Here is a 15,349-nt window from a genome sequence, read left to right on the forward strand (position 1 = left end):
TGTGGTTTCAGAGATGCCCATGCCAAACCTCTGAGGGTTTCCAAAGGTTGTCTGCTCTTATAAAGCAGCATGAATAATGATGTTTTTGTAGGCATTGGTTAAAGGGATCTTCTTGGCCAAAAAAAGTGTTAGAGCATCTCTCAGCTGTCTTATCTCACTGCATTTGGTGTCTGAAACAGCTTTTGCTGGTGTGGTTGAGGACAGATATTCCTGAAGCTGGGAGAGGTCTCAGTCTCTAGAGCTCTTCTACTGTCTGGGCAGCCCCTGTGCCTAAATCAGTGAATTGGCAGAGTTTAAATCCAATGCAAACAACATTGGAATAAAGCTCTTGCTCTGTTGGGGAATGTCTGTGTGTGGGCAGGTTGGTAAAGAGGCAGATAAATGATTCATCCATTAAACTTGTAAAACCTCAGGAGGGTTCCCAAGAAACAGAAAAGCCCTGCAGAAAGACTGAGAGGTGAAGCTGAAGGTTGGCCGTGCTGGGGAGGGGATTCCACAGGCTCCATTAATTGCTGTCCTGCAGGGTAATTAAACAGGGAAAAGGAAGATAGCAAAAGCACTCCTCTGAGCTCTGATGATTAAATCTTGCTGCCTCTGCAGGTTTACAGACATGAAGAGGTCTGGCCTCACAAAGGTATTTTTATCAGGAAGGTGCTGAGGAGGGCAGCTGGTTTAGGTGTCAGGTAATTTGTTTGGAAATGGGCAGTGCACTCCTGCGTGGGCTCCAGTGTGGGATGAAAGAATTGACTGAGTTCTGTGAAGCTGCAGTGGTGCCACGGCTAAAATTTGGGTGTTTCTGCCTGAATCACAGTCCTTCCACAAAGAGTGAGGCACTTGGTTGAATCTGGCTTGTTCAGCTAGAGCCCTGGTCTTGTGAAATGTTATCCAGGGCCACTCATCAGACCCTTGGGTGTTGTGTCAATATTCAATGCCAAGGATCTCTAGTTATTCCTAATAAACTGAAAACTATCTCCTGCCAGAGGTATTGAGCATTTCACTCATTTGTGCTGTGAGGACCTTGTGTTCTGAGGACTTTATCCTTGTGAGCTCCAGAAACATCAGCTGGCACTGTGAATATCAGGGAGAGATTTGATCTGTTAGTCCTTCAGGGTGAGTGTAATGAAAATCAGGAGATTCAGAAAGTACCTACACTTTGTGTTCCAGCTGTTTATGTTTCTTGCTGGGCTTTTGGGATTCTGACAGCAGCTGTGTACACTGGAAATGACAGTGTTTTCAGAGGAAGAAGTTATTTTATTGGGTACTACAGGACAGCTGTCTGAGTTCTGGGAAAGTTGTGCTGCATCCCTGCAGGTCATGGTGAATAGAGTTTTTACAGGGGTCATGGTGACATTCAGGACAGGCTGTATAAGAGGATTCTGTGCTGATGCACATTTGCAACAAGTTGCCCAGGCACAGAAAGTCAGGATCTGGTGGGTATTGTCAGGAGTCCTGGTGACTTCCATCAGCTGATCCATGACATCAGAAGGTCTTCCTCTATAAAGAATTGAGTTCAAAATACTGTGACTTGCACTGGTGTGATTATGAGCTTGTTTTCCTACTGACTGTAGCTGTGTCTCTTGCACTGGATGGTTGCACTGTAATTTCTGGAGTTGTGGTTCATGATGAGTGTGTTGTTTCCTGTGTGGCTTTTGTTAAATGCAGTAACAATGAAAATTATTGCTGAAGGAAACAGTTTCCATACATGAATATTAAACTCTAATGGAAACCATGTTGTTACTGCAAGATTAACAGAAATTGGCATCTTGGAGGACTATCCATCATTAAGCAAAATTAATCTGTGCCGCTAAGATTGCATGTCCAGCTTTGAATTAGGACATTCTCATAAATGAAGGAACAGCTCACCCTGTTCACTCCTCTGGATGATCCCTATAAACCAGACTTGGCCTGCAGGCTCAGTGGTGACAGCCTCAGCCTGTCTGTGTTGTATGTGCTGGAGAGGGCCCTTCCATGGATACAGTTCTTTTTCACCTGGATACTGCTGGCTCTCGAGACCTGTGTTTATTCAGCTGTAGAACAGTGTTAGTACCTATCTTGGAGGCAGTTTAGTGGGTTTCTTCTTTAATGTTTCTTAAATTTTGGAACCTTTTCTATGTAGGCTTTATAGAGAGGGAGAAGTATTTTTCATTTTAAGTATCACAAGCACTGAAAGATTCCCTTGGTGACTGACTTGATGTGCAAATACAGGCAGGGCATCTCTGTCAAACATATCATTGCCATTGAGTGGAAAGGCAGAGCATGAATCACTGCAGGGTTTCCTGATTTTACTCCTGTAGGATGTTAAGAGAGGCTACAGGAATGTAATTGATGGCAATGTGTGAGCTGCACAAATTGAAAATCATGGGAGGATGAGAAAAACATCAGCTCCACACCAAACTAGTAATGATGGGGAATGGGAGCTTTGCTGTGAGCATGTGGATGTGCAGGGAGTCTCTGTCTGTGCCAAGCAGACTTCAGGACTGGGAGTTTGGCTCCCTTCCCAACAGCAAATACATTGAGCAGGAGGAGAGCCAGCCAAGTTTTAATCAAGTAAAAGTTCTGTATCCAGAGGTGTTTGGCAAAAGAAGAGATTAAAGTATTAGGAGTGCAATGAAAACAAGACATTAGAGAGTTGAAAGCTGGAGTACCTGGACAAACCACTTGCTGAGTGAATACTCCAGAGCCGTCAGGAGGGAGCCCCAGGTGTTTGGAGTAGGACAAAATGGGAACCCACACACCAGGACTTGTCTTCTCCCAGCTTTGGCCATGCAAGTGTGTAATGTCCTCATGCCTCGCTGGGCTGGGGAGAGATGGGATCATTCCCCTTGGAGATACTGCTGGTGCAGGGCTCAGAGCTGGCAGCAAGGCCAACAGCTGCAAACTGTTTATGTATGACAAGTTTTTGGATAAATGTGAGTTTACACAGTTGCCTGTGTCCCAGGCTTTGCTGTGGAAGTGCAGATAGCTCTGTGTGTCCAAGCCCAAGCACAGAAGTTATGGGCTGTAATTATGTAATTTCTCAGGAGAGAAAGGAAAAAACCCTCGTGCTTGGTGATAGTAAAAATAGTAATTGGCTTTCCTTTCCCTCTTCCACTGATGCTCCTGCTTGACCTCTTTTATATATTAAAAATAGATTTGTGGTAATTGCTGGGAGCATATCTGAAAGATAAGGACATTTTCCCCCAAAGAAAGTCACTATCTGTATATTTGCAGAGGCACATGAGAAGTGTGGGGCTTTCTTAAAAAATAAAAGACAAAAATCCCAGTTCAGCTTCCTTCCTTCTTTTTTGTTTTCACACGCACACACCTGTCTCACAGACAGGGCCAGAAGCAAAATTACCAAATAAAAGCATTTCCTCTTATATTATTCCCAGCCTGGTAGAACCATGGCATGCCAGGATTTTCACAAACATGTCAGAATTTGTGAAGTTTTTATTCCAGTTCTGCAGACTTGAAAGGCTCAGATAAAAATCTGGAAATTTAAGAGGCAAACAACAGTTTCCATTCATCCCAATGAAGACATAAATCATGTTAATGCAGCTACCAAGGCATTGTGCTACTATTGTTGTTGGTTAAAGGTGTGTTTTTCTCTGCATATCAGTTATGTGGATAATTGGACTGGCTTACAAAAAAGTTGCATTTATGTTAATGGTTCAGCTAGATTTACTAAAGATCTGGAGTATGTTTGCAGATCAATAATTTATTTGCTGTTGATATTCTGATGAGAGGAATTCATGCTCAAATATATTGGTCCAAAGGAAAATTATAGTCTTAGGAAATAGTTTGATAGAAAAAATAGATTTCAAAAACGTTTTTAAAGCAAGCTTTTTCAGGCTTAAAATGTGATACCAATTTGTTATAACTGGCTTGTTGTTCCAGAATGACTCTTATTAATAAGAACTCAGCAGTTCATGAGCTGGACTTCTTACTGAGTTCATTCCATGTACTCCAAAGGTTTCTGCTCTTCCAGGATTATGAGTTTCTCTGCCCAGTCCATTTCTGTAATAATAAACTAATTTTAAATAGCTACATTTTTTTAATTGATCATTGCAGATATTATAAAATGGCCACACAGGATTCACATTAAGCACTGAAAATAGCTTATAAAAATAGATGACTAAGAGTCTGTAACTGAGCCACAGTCACTACTTCTTTGACCACTGGTGGATGTACAAGTACTTAATCATTACTTTTCCACCTTTGAATAATGAGGGTTTTAGCACAGAGCAAAAGCCAAAATAATAATGTGGATATGCATTGCCAGGTTCAGTGGGGATTAGAGCCACTAAACAAAGACTTCAGAAGAATTACTATTTGGCATAATTTATTTGACATTTTAATTGGTGTTTAACATATTTAAATATATTGGCAGAATTCTAGACTGTTCTGCTACACCACACCTCTCAAAAATAGGAATGTTGCCCCCTTCTATCTCCATGATGGCAAACACAGACCCAGCCTCATTTTATAAAATCTCTCAGAAGGAATTTAGCATGAATAATTTCAAGCAAAACTGACTTGCCTGATTGAGCTGAAATGCAATTGTTGCTTCTCAGTTAAAACCTCATGTGTCAGACACAACTGAGAGATATTGGCACAGGTGAGTGGAAGATAAAGGTGGAATAATCAGGTTTAGTAGAAGAAATAAAACACTTTTGGTAAAAGTCCTGCTCTGTCATTTCTGCCTAAAACTGCTGAAAGGGAACCAAAATATCTCTCCCTATTCAGTAAAGGTGTCTTTCAGCTGATTCAAATACTGGTTTTGGCTTCCCTTTAGCCAAAAAGGGGCACATTCATTGGGCTACCAGGTGTGTGGACTGAGCTTGCGATCTCAAAAATCTTTCCCAAAGAAGTCTGTTCCTTCCTGAGCAATTCCTTGATGTCCTTTGGACTATTCTGCATGTAAGAATCGAGTCAGTCCAAGAAGAGTGCTGAAATCCAGCCTTTTAGGCCCTTGATTTAAAAGGTTAAATCTTGATCTCATTTTTTTGTTTGTGGTATGAATCTGCCCTTTCACAGTCAGCATTTTTTGAGTAAGCAAGTGTTAGTGCCTGATTTCTGCCTTCACTCTTCTCTGCAAGTGCTGAAGTAAAAGGCTGTTGGCCATCCCTTCATTCCGTCCAGAACACTCCTGGCAACTAATATCCACATCCTTGTTGTTGTCAAACCTCATAAAAACAGAGCTGGAATTCTTCCAGGTCTAAAGTTTTACATTTGCACCCTGATAAACACAGCTTTGTCAGCTCTGAGAAGAAAAGAAAAAAAGGAAAAGAAAAAAAGGGAGATCCTGGCTCCATTGCATGGTCATGGTCTGCTCCTTAAAGGCAGCTCCATCCAGGCACCCCTCCATGGAACCAGCACTGCAGTGAGGAAATAGATTCCTTGAGTGCTGTTAAATACAAATAAAAGCAGATATATGCACTGGGGCACCCTGAGGTGCCAGCACAGCATTCCCAGGTGCAGTGGCACTTGCAGCAGGGCCCACTCTGGCTGCAGGAAGGGCACATGAGGACTATTGTTTTTCCATAGCAGAGGTTCCATGCCATAACTTTTGAATTCCTTTTTGGCCTCAGCCTCAAACCATTCGTGGTGCCCACACAAACAGGAGAATACTGTGCATGGATCAAATCCTAAATTCCACTCAGTAATAGGAGACTTGTGCCACCTACATTGGCTTTGTGACTCACCAGCAGCCTTTGCCAGCTCTCCTGGCTCTGACACTCTCGCTTGCTTTTGAGCATGGAAAGAAGGGAAAATGTAAGATCTTTTCAGAGTCTCTGCTTTATTGTTTTATTCCTGCTGCCTGACTTCATTCTGAAAATCAGAACTCCATTTAAATGCTTGTTCAGGCTCCTTCACTGCATCTTCTAATGCTGTAGTAGAGGGTATTAGTAGACAAGTTTAGATGAATTTTTGGGTCAGTGAAATTATCTTTGAGACAGTTAAATATATTTTCCAACAAAAGCAGTGGAGGTGAGTGTGTTTTACTTATTTCCTGTCTGACAAAACTCTGGACTGATTCTTCACTAGGGTGAGGAAGAAACTACTCAGATGATCTTGTATGGAAACTGCTCTAATGTTTTTCATTCTGGTTGCATTTTTGGTCACTTTGCTTGTTACTGCTGTATGGTTTAAATGAATGAGCTGTTTCACTGGTTCTGATGGGAACATTTTCTGTGTTTCGTTTGCAGGAATTGCTTACCTAGGAGGCGTCTGCAGTGCCAAGAGAAAATGTGTTCTTGCTGAAGACAACGGTCTCAATCTGGCATTCACAATTGCACATGAACTTGGGCACAAGTAAGAACTTGTCTTCTGTTTCCTTCTTTTCTTTTACCACTGCAGGGTACTTTTATTTAAAGCCAGACAAATACAATTACTAGACTGGTGTGTTTGTTATGGTTTCATAAATGTAGCACATTGATACATAACCTAATTTTCAGGAGGATTATGTAAATACCCATTTTAGTACACAGAAATCTTTCTAGCTTTCTTCCTCTGTTTTCAGCTCTCTGTTCTGATTCTGGGAAGCACAAAGAGGCCTCAATCTCTTAAATGATTGACAGTAATAGAGACAAATTCTGATTTCCTTTACTGTGTAGAGTAGGTCCACAAAATCAACATGAGCTTCCAAATCTTTGAACTTGCTACGTTTTCTCTGAAGTTCAGGTGTCTGTGTCAAGGACTTTAATAGTTAAATAGTTTGGTAATGGTTTCATGTCTGCATGTGAAGTGATCTGCTTTGACTGAAATGGTAAACATCAGTATTTTGGAAATGCCCTTAAGCAGAATTATTTGATCAACAGAAAGAATTCCTATAACTTGATTTATCAGCTCAATCACACCTAAGTAAGACACTTTGAACACACTGGAAAAAGCAGGAAAGAACGTGACAAGTCCTAGTCAGGCAGCAATTTGAAGAATGAGATTACTGGGTACTTTCTGCAGGTGACTTTGGAGACTCTTTAAAGCTGCCTATAAATATGCCATGGGCAGAAGAAAACAGAATTGACTGGAAGAGTCAGCTGCATGCTCTTAGTGCAGAGAATGAGTTAACCAAAGGTCAGCTCCACATTCCCTGCTCTCCAGGCCCAGTGTCACTGCACTTACTCACAACACTGATGAGCTTTTTCCCCTTCCCATTGACATCACTCTGGTTGCAGTGTCACAGTTGGGCTGTGGAAGGTACAGAATTAGGCCAGGAACAAAGTTATACAGGGAGCAGGACTGTGCCTGGGGGGGTTTTCAAGCACTCTTTCCTTCAGCCTCTCTGGGTGTAAGGTGGGAAATCCCAGCTTTGTTCCTGCAGTGAGAAGTTGTGCCTGAGGTTTTTCTGCACCCTTCCTGCAGCTCATGTGTCTGGTGTATCTTCCTTTCCTGCAATAAGAAGAATTTCACAGCTAACTCAGAGCCAATGGAGCGTGTTCAGGTTCTGGCCAATCTCATTCCATGACAAATAATTACTTTATGGCAATGTATTTCAAAGTTGCATGGAGGATATTTAGGTTACCTACCAAAAATGAATCTCCTGTTCACCCTCCAGTGACACCAAAGGCAGCTGAGCCAAACCGAGGGTGGTTTCAGCAGAAATGAAGGACATTTGGTTTTGGTTTTATTTAGATTGCATGCCAAGATGTTAAACTGAGCCTAAACTTAATAACAAATTAACCTGTGGGTAATGCTAAGGGAAATTCAGCACTCATCTTTGGATGGGCCAAGAGCAAGAGGGAAAAATACTTGAGCTGCAGAAAATCCAGCTGTGTGAAAGAGTGAGACTGGTCTGCCCTGGTGTTTGCCAAGTTTCTCAGCAGAGCTGACAAGCTTCCTTCTAATAATGCCTTGCAAAAAAATCCCCATCATAAATAGGGGATGTAATGCTTTCAGATACAGCTCTCCATCTGTGCAGAAAATTGCCAGCTCCATTTTCTTTTCTGAGGGCAGTTTTGGTGGTAAGACCACAATGTCTTTCCTCTGCTGGTTTTCTTTCTTTGCCTTCATCTTGGAGAACTATTTCAGGAGTACTGGAGGGGAGTGGGGGCTGCAAGGGCCAGTTTGGGGACCCAAGGCTTGGGGGTAATGTGGCTCTGGGAGGGCACAGGAGCCAGGAGGGCTCCACCTGAAGGTTGTAGAAGCTGTTGGGAGGATTTTGCTGCCACAGGTGTTTGGGGACATGTTCCAGGTTATCTCACTCCACAAGGAGCTGCAATTCTCTGTCACACATTGGGGCAAACCCTTCTGCCCCCCCTGCCTTGCCACCAGCAGCCTAATCAACCCCCAAATCAAAACAGAGGGGGGAAATGCCATGTCTGTCACCCCCCCAACCTGAACAACAAAATCATCCCTCTGTGCTGTCACCCACCAGGGGCCTGGCTGCTCATTTCAACCTCTGACCAGTTGTCTGGTGTCTTCTGCAGGCCAACAGCAATCCTTTCATTAACCTTACAAGGTGTCAGGCCTTATTCTTCTGGTGTTGACCTGCAATAGGATGCTCTGAGCAGTCCTGTTTCACCACATCTTGTGCAAATAGAAGAATTCTTTGCAGACTTTAGTTTTTGAATGAAATGTAAGGAAACCTATTGCAGACATGAACACAAAGAAGCAGACATGAGCTTTGAAAATGAAAACCAAGGAAAACTAGGTGTAAGTTTCTTAATTTAAAATAAAATCCAATCAAAACTTACATCCATATTGGCAAAAATATAAATTTTGGAGAGCCATAATTTTGAGCTTTATTGAAGTCTGATTTCCTTATGAGTGTAGAAAAGCTGAGATTTATTATTCTTTCCTCAAGACTAACAAATGTCTGTGGAGATCACAAGCCCAATTTGGCATTCACAGATAGTTTCTGATGTGGACTTTGGAAAAAGTGAATGGATTACTAATTGATGTGTCAGATTCCTAATCTGCCACTAATGTCATTTGGACTGACTGCAAAAAACACTATTCCGGACAGCTGCACTGTGAAAACATGGAGACACCATTAAATAGGTCCATTAGGATGAAGTAGGTCCTATGGAAGTTGAAGGATGGAAGTTCATATTTAGGTTTGACCTGTGGAGTTGTTGCTTGATGGTGGGGTGAGGGATGTGACTTTTGTATTTAAATCTCCAAGTCTGTACTGGTAGTTTTGGTCCATGGACACAAATGGAACATCCATCTGTATTTAGATACAATTTTTGCTGCAAAGGATCCAGGAGAAGAGTCTTGCTGTTACACAAAGGTGACAGGCAGGGAGCCCAGTGAATGTGTATTGAGCCTGCAAATCATAAACTTCTTCCCACACAAGACAGGACCCCCAGCAAGCCTTGTTCCTTCAGTCAGCTGGGTCAGCAGTGATGTCTTCTAAAACAGCACACTTGAGTTTAACCAGTGTTTGTTGGATTTTATCCAGGGTTTGCTGGGTGGGGTCCTGACCTACACCTGACCCAGAGATCACAGTGGTCACTGAAATCTTAAAATGTACCAGTCTGAGGTCTTCATATTATAAACATAATATGAACACTGAGCATTTCTTACTCCCATCTTTCCTCAGAATTGCAGGGCAAGTCCATCAGTAAAAGCCTAAAAGTGCCCTGCTTGTGTCACAAGGGTCCTGACTGGTGCCTCCTGCCCCTCCACGTCCATGAACTGCACCAGCGTGAGCCTGGTCTGAGATTCACACCCCAAAGACCACCCTGAACAACCAGCTTGGAGGAAAATAGTGCCAGTTCTCCCCCTCCTACTTCACTCTTTGCCTAAGTTTTTGGAAACAAAAGCTGGGATTCATGCGTGTATCCGTGCAGCCAGGGGGTTTTCAGGACAACAATGCCAGCTTTGTTGCCATTGCTGTTTCTTTCAACAGCCTCAGCTTTCCTGTTGTGGGATGGGGGCAGGCTTGGGTGAGGAGGGAAGATTCCCATTGATGAGCCAGAGGAACCTGGCACTGCCTGGATGGGGAGAGGATGGCCTGAAGTGGTGTGGCTGGGAGCCACGCTGGGGCAGATGCCCTTAGGAAAGGGGATTAAAATCAACTGACAATAAGCAAGGAGCTGCCTCCTGCCAACAGCCTGAAACCACACAGTTCAAACTTGAAGCTGAAACAGATGAGGACAAAAACCAGTCCAAAGGTAAAAGCCCATAATGCACAAACCAAACAGCTCAGGGCTTGGAATCAGACAAAGAGAAGGGTTTGGAACCAGCAGGTTTCTCTCCAGTGTGCTTATTTGCTTTAGATGTTAGTATTGATAGCTGTAGCTTGAGTAAAATTACTTCAGAGTGCGTAATTCTTTGCTGCCTTTGTGGTGTCTCAAGCATCGTGGTGTTGCAGGTGAGGGAGAAGCACTCTGGCTGTTGCCTCTGTGGGCTGTATTTGTGCTGATGGACTTGTGAATAACATTGGCCTCTCTGGTCAGTGTAGCTCTGCACCCAGCAGAGATTGATGCAGATGTGCCAGAATATGAAAACACTGTGTGCTGAGGAGTGTGTCAGAGCACATCCCAGAGGTGCACAGTGATGCCCTGTAACAATTTACTCCAGCAAAGCCAGTCCCTGTGGTGCAGCTAGTCAGGATGCCTGAGAACCAACAGGAAATTGCCCTCCTTCTCCCCTGCCCCACAATTTATAAAAAATTGGTCATAATGCATTTTAAAAATGAGAAGTTTCATGTGGAAGCTGAGGACCACCCCAGTAAATGTGAAAGATCTGTGCAGACAGGTGATGCTGCAGAGTGCACACTGTGCTGATAGAAACCTCCTTCTGGATCAGCCTGTCCTGCCATTCCAGTCAGAGCAGCACCAGCAGCATTGGAGCCAGACAGCCAAATCATGGTGCTGGGGCAAAGGCAGTGCTTCTGGAAGCCATGGAGAAATGGAGGGACCTCTGCTAAAAATTCTCTCTTTTTATCCTGGGGTTATAACATTTAGGTGCAGGATGTGGGAGCTGAGAAGCTGTTTTGAAAGAAAAAATGCCAACAACCCTCTGTGTTTTTGAGAGCAGCTCAGCCCAGTCTAACCCTTGAGCTCAGGGTTCTACCAGTGGAGGCAGCTGAGTGTAGTTTCTGTCCTAGCTGATTTTAAACATTAACCCTGTCTTTTAAAAAAGTCTCTCACCTGGGCTTCTTTTTCTTTTCTGTGTTTCTCTGAGTTAGTCCTACATTTATCAAGCAGGTTCTGCCTGACCTGAATTTCTGTGGGACATTTTTCTTTGTTGCTGTTGCAGAAGTACACTGATGTGTCCCCAGTTATTTCATACCTCCCAAAAGGCATGAAAACCAATGTTACTTAAATTGTAGAATCAAACATGCAGAAGCACCAAAGTCTCAGTTTCAGGGTTATCCAGACAACTTCAGTTATAACTCTGCTCCCTCTGTACTGCAAATGAGGTCAAACTTCTCTTCACAGGGTAGGATTTCAGCATGTAGTTAAAGCCTTTACTTAAACACATGCCCACAGGCATCTTATTCACTCCTGTGAATTATTATTTTACTATGAGAGAGCTTTTGCAAAGAGCTGCCCGTGCTGTGTGTCTGTAGGGTAGCACCCAGTTGTGCTCAGGGCTGCAGCCTGTGGCTGCCAGGATCTGTCCAGTGCCTGGACAAACCTCTGCAGTGGCACTGCTGGCAGTTTGGGTGCAGATCCTGTGTTGGGGAGCTGTGCTTCCCTTGGTGCCTTCATAAAGCCTGTGTGGCCCTTCTGACCATGCTGTGTGTCAGAACCCACATCTCTGCATTTGGAGTGGTGGAAAATCAGGGTCGGTGGGATCCCAAGGAGCACTGGAGCCAGAGACAAAAAAGACAATGCAGACTTTATTCTTGCAAGCTCAGGTATTACTGACTCTGCTGCACCAGAACTTCCTGAGTAGCTGGGGAGTTGCTTTCAGGCAGTGCCTGCCCCAGCTCTGTTCTCCTGGGGCCAGAATCCCCTCTTGAAATCTCCCAGGAGGATGTGGCTGTTCCAGTATCCTGCAGTCTCAGGAGTACTGGGAGGGTCTGGCTGCTGTGTAGACATACCCTGGGGCTGGCCAGAAATGCTGGCAGCAGTCTGTACCCACCCTGGAGTTGCTAATTTTATTTTCTACCATTTGTGTTGTAAATCTGTTGAGGAATGTCTCTCTCTCCCCGTTCCCAGGCTCCCTTTTCGAGCTCCCCTCCTCCCAGGTTTCATTCTTCTTCCACAGATAATTGCAAGCACATTTTCACAGTTAAGTTGCCCTTCTCTGTACAACTCCAAAGGACATAATGGAACACTGCCTATTTCATCAGATGTGTTGTACACCAGAGTGGTGTACAAAGCAAAGCAGTTATTTAATAACAGCTTCTGGTTCACAGAAAGAATAGGTATACCCGGTATACCCTAACATTTCAGGAGATGCTTCTTCCACTTCTGGTAACACACTGAGGGGTCTGTTTTAAATAAAACAAATTATTATGATGTACCTTAGTAACTTGATAATAACTTTCTGAAAACCATGTCCTAAAAGGAAGCAGAGATCAAAGACAGGTTTAAACATATTTTAAAAACAATCAATCAGTGGAAACTTCTGTCAGTGTGGATGATTTGACCTGGGGAGGAGGCAGTGGTGGAGCAGCACTGAACAGAAAGTGTGTTGGCCCACTGTAAGGCAGTACAGGGCACCTGAGCAAGTCCCAGAAACAGCAGATCCCTGTGGTATTGACCTTGTCTGTGCAGGTTGTTTTTGCAATGGCAAAATTTCATTAAATATTCATTTTAATTGCACAGTAAAACTGGGCTGCAGGATAAAGAAATGCTCGCTAGAAACAGTTTGTGCTGCTTGGTCTGGGATCACACAGAGAAAAATTTTAAAAAAATTTAAGTACAAAAATCACACAGAGAAAAAGGAATACTGGGGAGGAGAAATGGAGAGGTTTGGTAGTATTGTGCTCTGGATAGACCTCAGTTTGGGTGTTTTTTTAGTTTCATGTAAAGTTGCAAGATATTTCCAGGTGCATTTACTTAACTTACTAATCCAGGCACAGTGGCAGGGCACCTTCCCTCTATCATGATTATCTGTTTCACCTTTGTACCATCCAAATTTGATAGTTTATTTACAGTACTGGAATGTAATAACATTGGAACTGGGCGTGGGAATCTCCACGTCCCGTTGCTTTCTGCACTCTTGTGGCAAACATTAGTTCTGGGCAAGGGTTTCTTGCTGTTTTGTGGAAGATCTCTGTGTAATCCCTAGGGAAGCAACATTCCCTTGCAGTCCCTCTAATTTCTTTGTTTTTGAGCATCTTGCAGAGCTTTACTTAACATAATAAAACTGCAGCAAACAGGCGAACGACAGCCATTTAGAAACACAATTTTTGTTTAATCAATAGCTTTGTAGCTTTGCCAGCTCTGCCTTTCTTTTGAAGGCTTACTCTGCTGAGTAAGCCAGGCCTGTGTTAAGTAGCTGGGCCGTAATGATTTGGCAAACCTTGCATCTGCTTCCTGCCACGAGGGTTCTGGTTTCATACTCCGCTGGCTTTGCTGGCAGCAGCCTGGTGCACCCAGTGACCCAAAACATGGGGACAGCACAAGTCCCCATTGTGCAGCCTCCCACTGCACACCAGCACAGGAAATATTAGGTTTGTAAGTGCCATTTACCAAATAATAATTTGTTTTTATACAAGGGCAGTGATCTAGATGAAATATTTACTTTTCCACTAGCTGTTGGGTTCCAATAGCCTGTAACCCGTGCTGTCTGCCTGGCCTGCTGAGTTCAACAGGTTCCAGGTGAAAATGACTTCCCGAGCTGGGGAAGGTGATAAATCCCAGCCTGTCACTTGGAAAAGCCTTTGGTAGTAAGTCAGCAGCAGCAGCAATGCCAGTGGAAATGTTGTTGCCTCTAAAAATGTGGTTCCCTTTAGCTGTTACGTCAGTGGAAGGCTGTGCTGGGGTGGAACAGGGTTGGCTGCCTCTTGGCCAACAGTTGTGTTGGGAAATAAAATTCAGCAAAAAAGAGTTTACTGCAGAAATGAAGTAAACAGGCCTGCTTTGTTCTCAGTGATCCCTTTCCATTTGCAAAATCCTCCCTACATCACATGCCAGGCCTGTTTCCATTGCTGGATCCAGCCCAGCAGGGAGTTTGTTGTCTACATCTTCATTTGAACCCCAGTTTCCATAAAAAAGAGGAGAATAGCCCACAGTTTTCTGCTTTTGTTTTTCCTTAGGTAAAGCAAATCAAAGCCAGAGGAATCTGATCATAATGATTAGCTCTCAGTTGCTTGAAAAGTTTCCCTCCTGCTGGGCTGTAATTAGCTCGGGGCCTTAAAAATGAGTATTTTTCACTGTACCTTCTTTCTGTGCTCCAAAGCCCATTGGGACACTCATCTTCTACACCACATCTTACCCACATTTGGGACAGTTTGACCTCTCAGAAGTTTCTCATGTCCACCGTGTGGTAGCTGTTTCTCACCTGTCAGTGACAGTCCAAATCCTGCCTGGCTCTTCCTGCTCCCTGCTGGGCTCCTTTCCTCCCGCCCTGCTGTTTGCCAGCATCACTCTGGAGACAGCTAATGAAGTGTCAGATTTCTAATCTGGCTTTTAAATATTCATTTTAATTGCACAGTAAAACTGGGCTGCAGGATAAAGAAATGCTCCCTAGAAACAGTTTGTGCTGCTCGGTCCAGGTAGTTTCTGTACTTAGGGAAAGTGTCTTTCCTTCACAGGAAAAACACAGCTTCCTTTCTTCCTCCTGAAAACACAACCAGCAGCACTTTTCAATGGGTAAATTCTTTCCTGTCTGGTTCCTCCTTTATCTCAAGTAAAGCTGCTTGCTGTGTAACGTGGGGTAGATTTAGTCCAAGAACACAGAACTCTTCCCTACTACCCATCATGAGTCACCATGGTCAGAAATGGTCAAATTTTGATAAAAGTGCAGATTGTCTGCACTTAGTAGCTTTAAAGAAATGCTGCAATCTGGATTTTCCCACAGGAGCATTATAATAACAACTTTGCCCTCAGCTTTCCTGCCTGTGTGCACAAGCATCACTTCATTTAAAGTATCACCTCCACTGTGTATTTATTTATTTTATCTCTTTCTCCATTATTTCACTGTTATTGACACATTTCCAGTACTAATTCAGATATGATCCTGTGGGCTTTCTCCAGTCAAAGAAAAAGCCAACATTTTTGCTTAGGAAAATGTATTCATATTTTCTTTTTAAATGTTAGGTACCACCTTCCATACCTGCACTCCTTCTGAGCTGTTTATGGTGTGTGTTGAAGTAGCTTCACCAGGTTTGCCAAATGTGTGATTGCAGGAGCCCCTCTGAGCACAATGAACAGAACAACGTGAGAAAAGCTCATACCCATTTGCAGAAAGCTGTCACCAGTTAAATGACACACACCCTGCACCTCTTATCAGCTAGGGA

The 15,349-nt window shown here is 43.4% G+C and overlaps 1 protein-coding gene across 1 annotated transcript in view; it reads left to right on the forward strand.

Moving 5' to 3' along the window:
• ADAMTS17 (ADAM metallopeptidase with thrombospondin type 1 motif 17) overlaps nt 1-15,349 on the forward strand; it is a 153,187-nt gene that overhangs the window by 50,933 nt on the left and 86,905 nt on the right. The window contains exon 8 of the mRNA XM_054272652.1: nt 6,189-6,294. Within this exon, the coding sequence (XP_054128627.1) occupies nt 6,189-6,294 (106 nt within the window). The remainder of the gene's footprint in view (nt 1-6,188; nt 6,295-15,349) is intronic.

This window comes from Melozone crissalis, unplaced genomic scaffold (genome assembly GCF_028551555.1).
Source record: "Melozone crissalis strain CALT ecotype California unplaced genomic scaffold, PUWL_Pcris_2 ptg000014l_1, whole genome shotgun sequence".
NCBI classification, from domain to species: domain Eukaryota; kingdom Metazoa; phylum Chordata; class Aves; order Passeriformes; family Passerellidae; genus Melozone; species Melozone crissalis.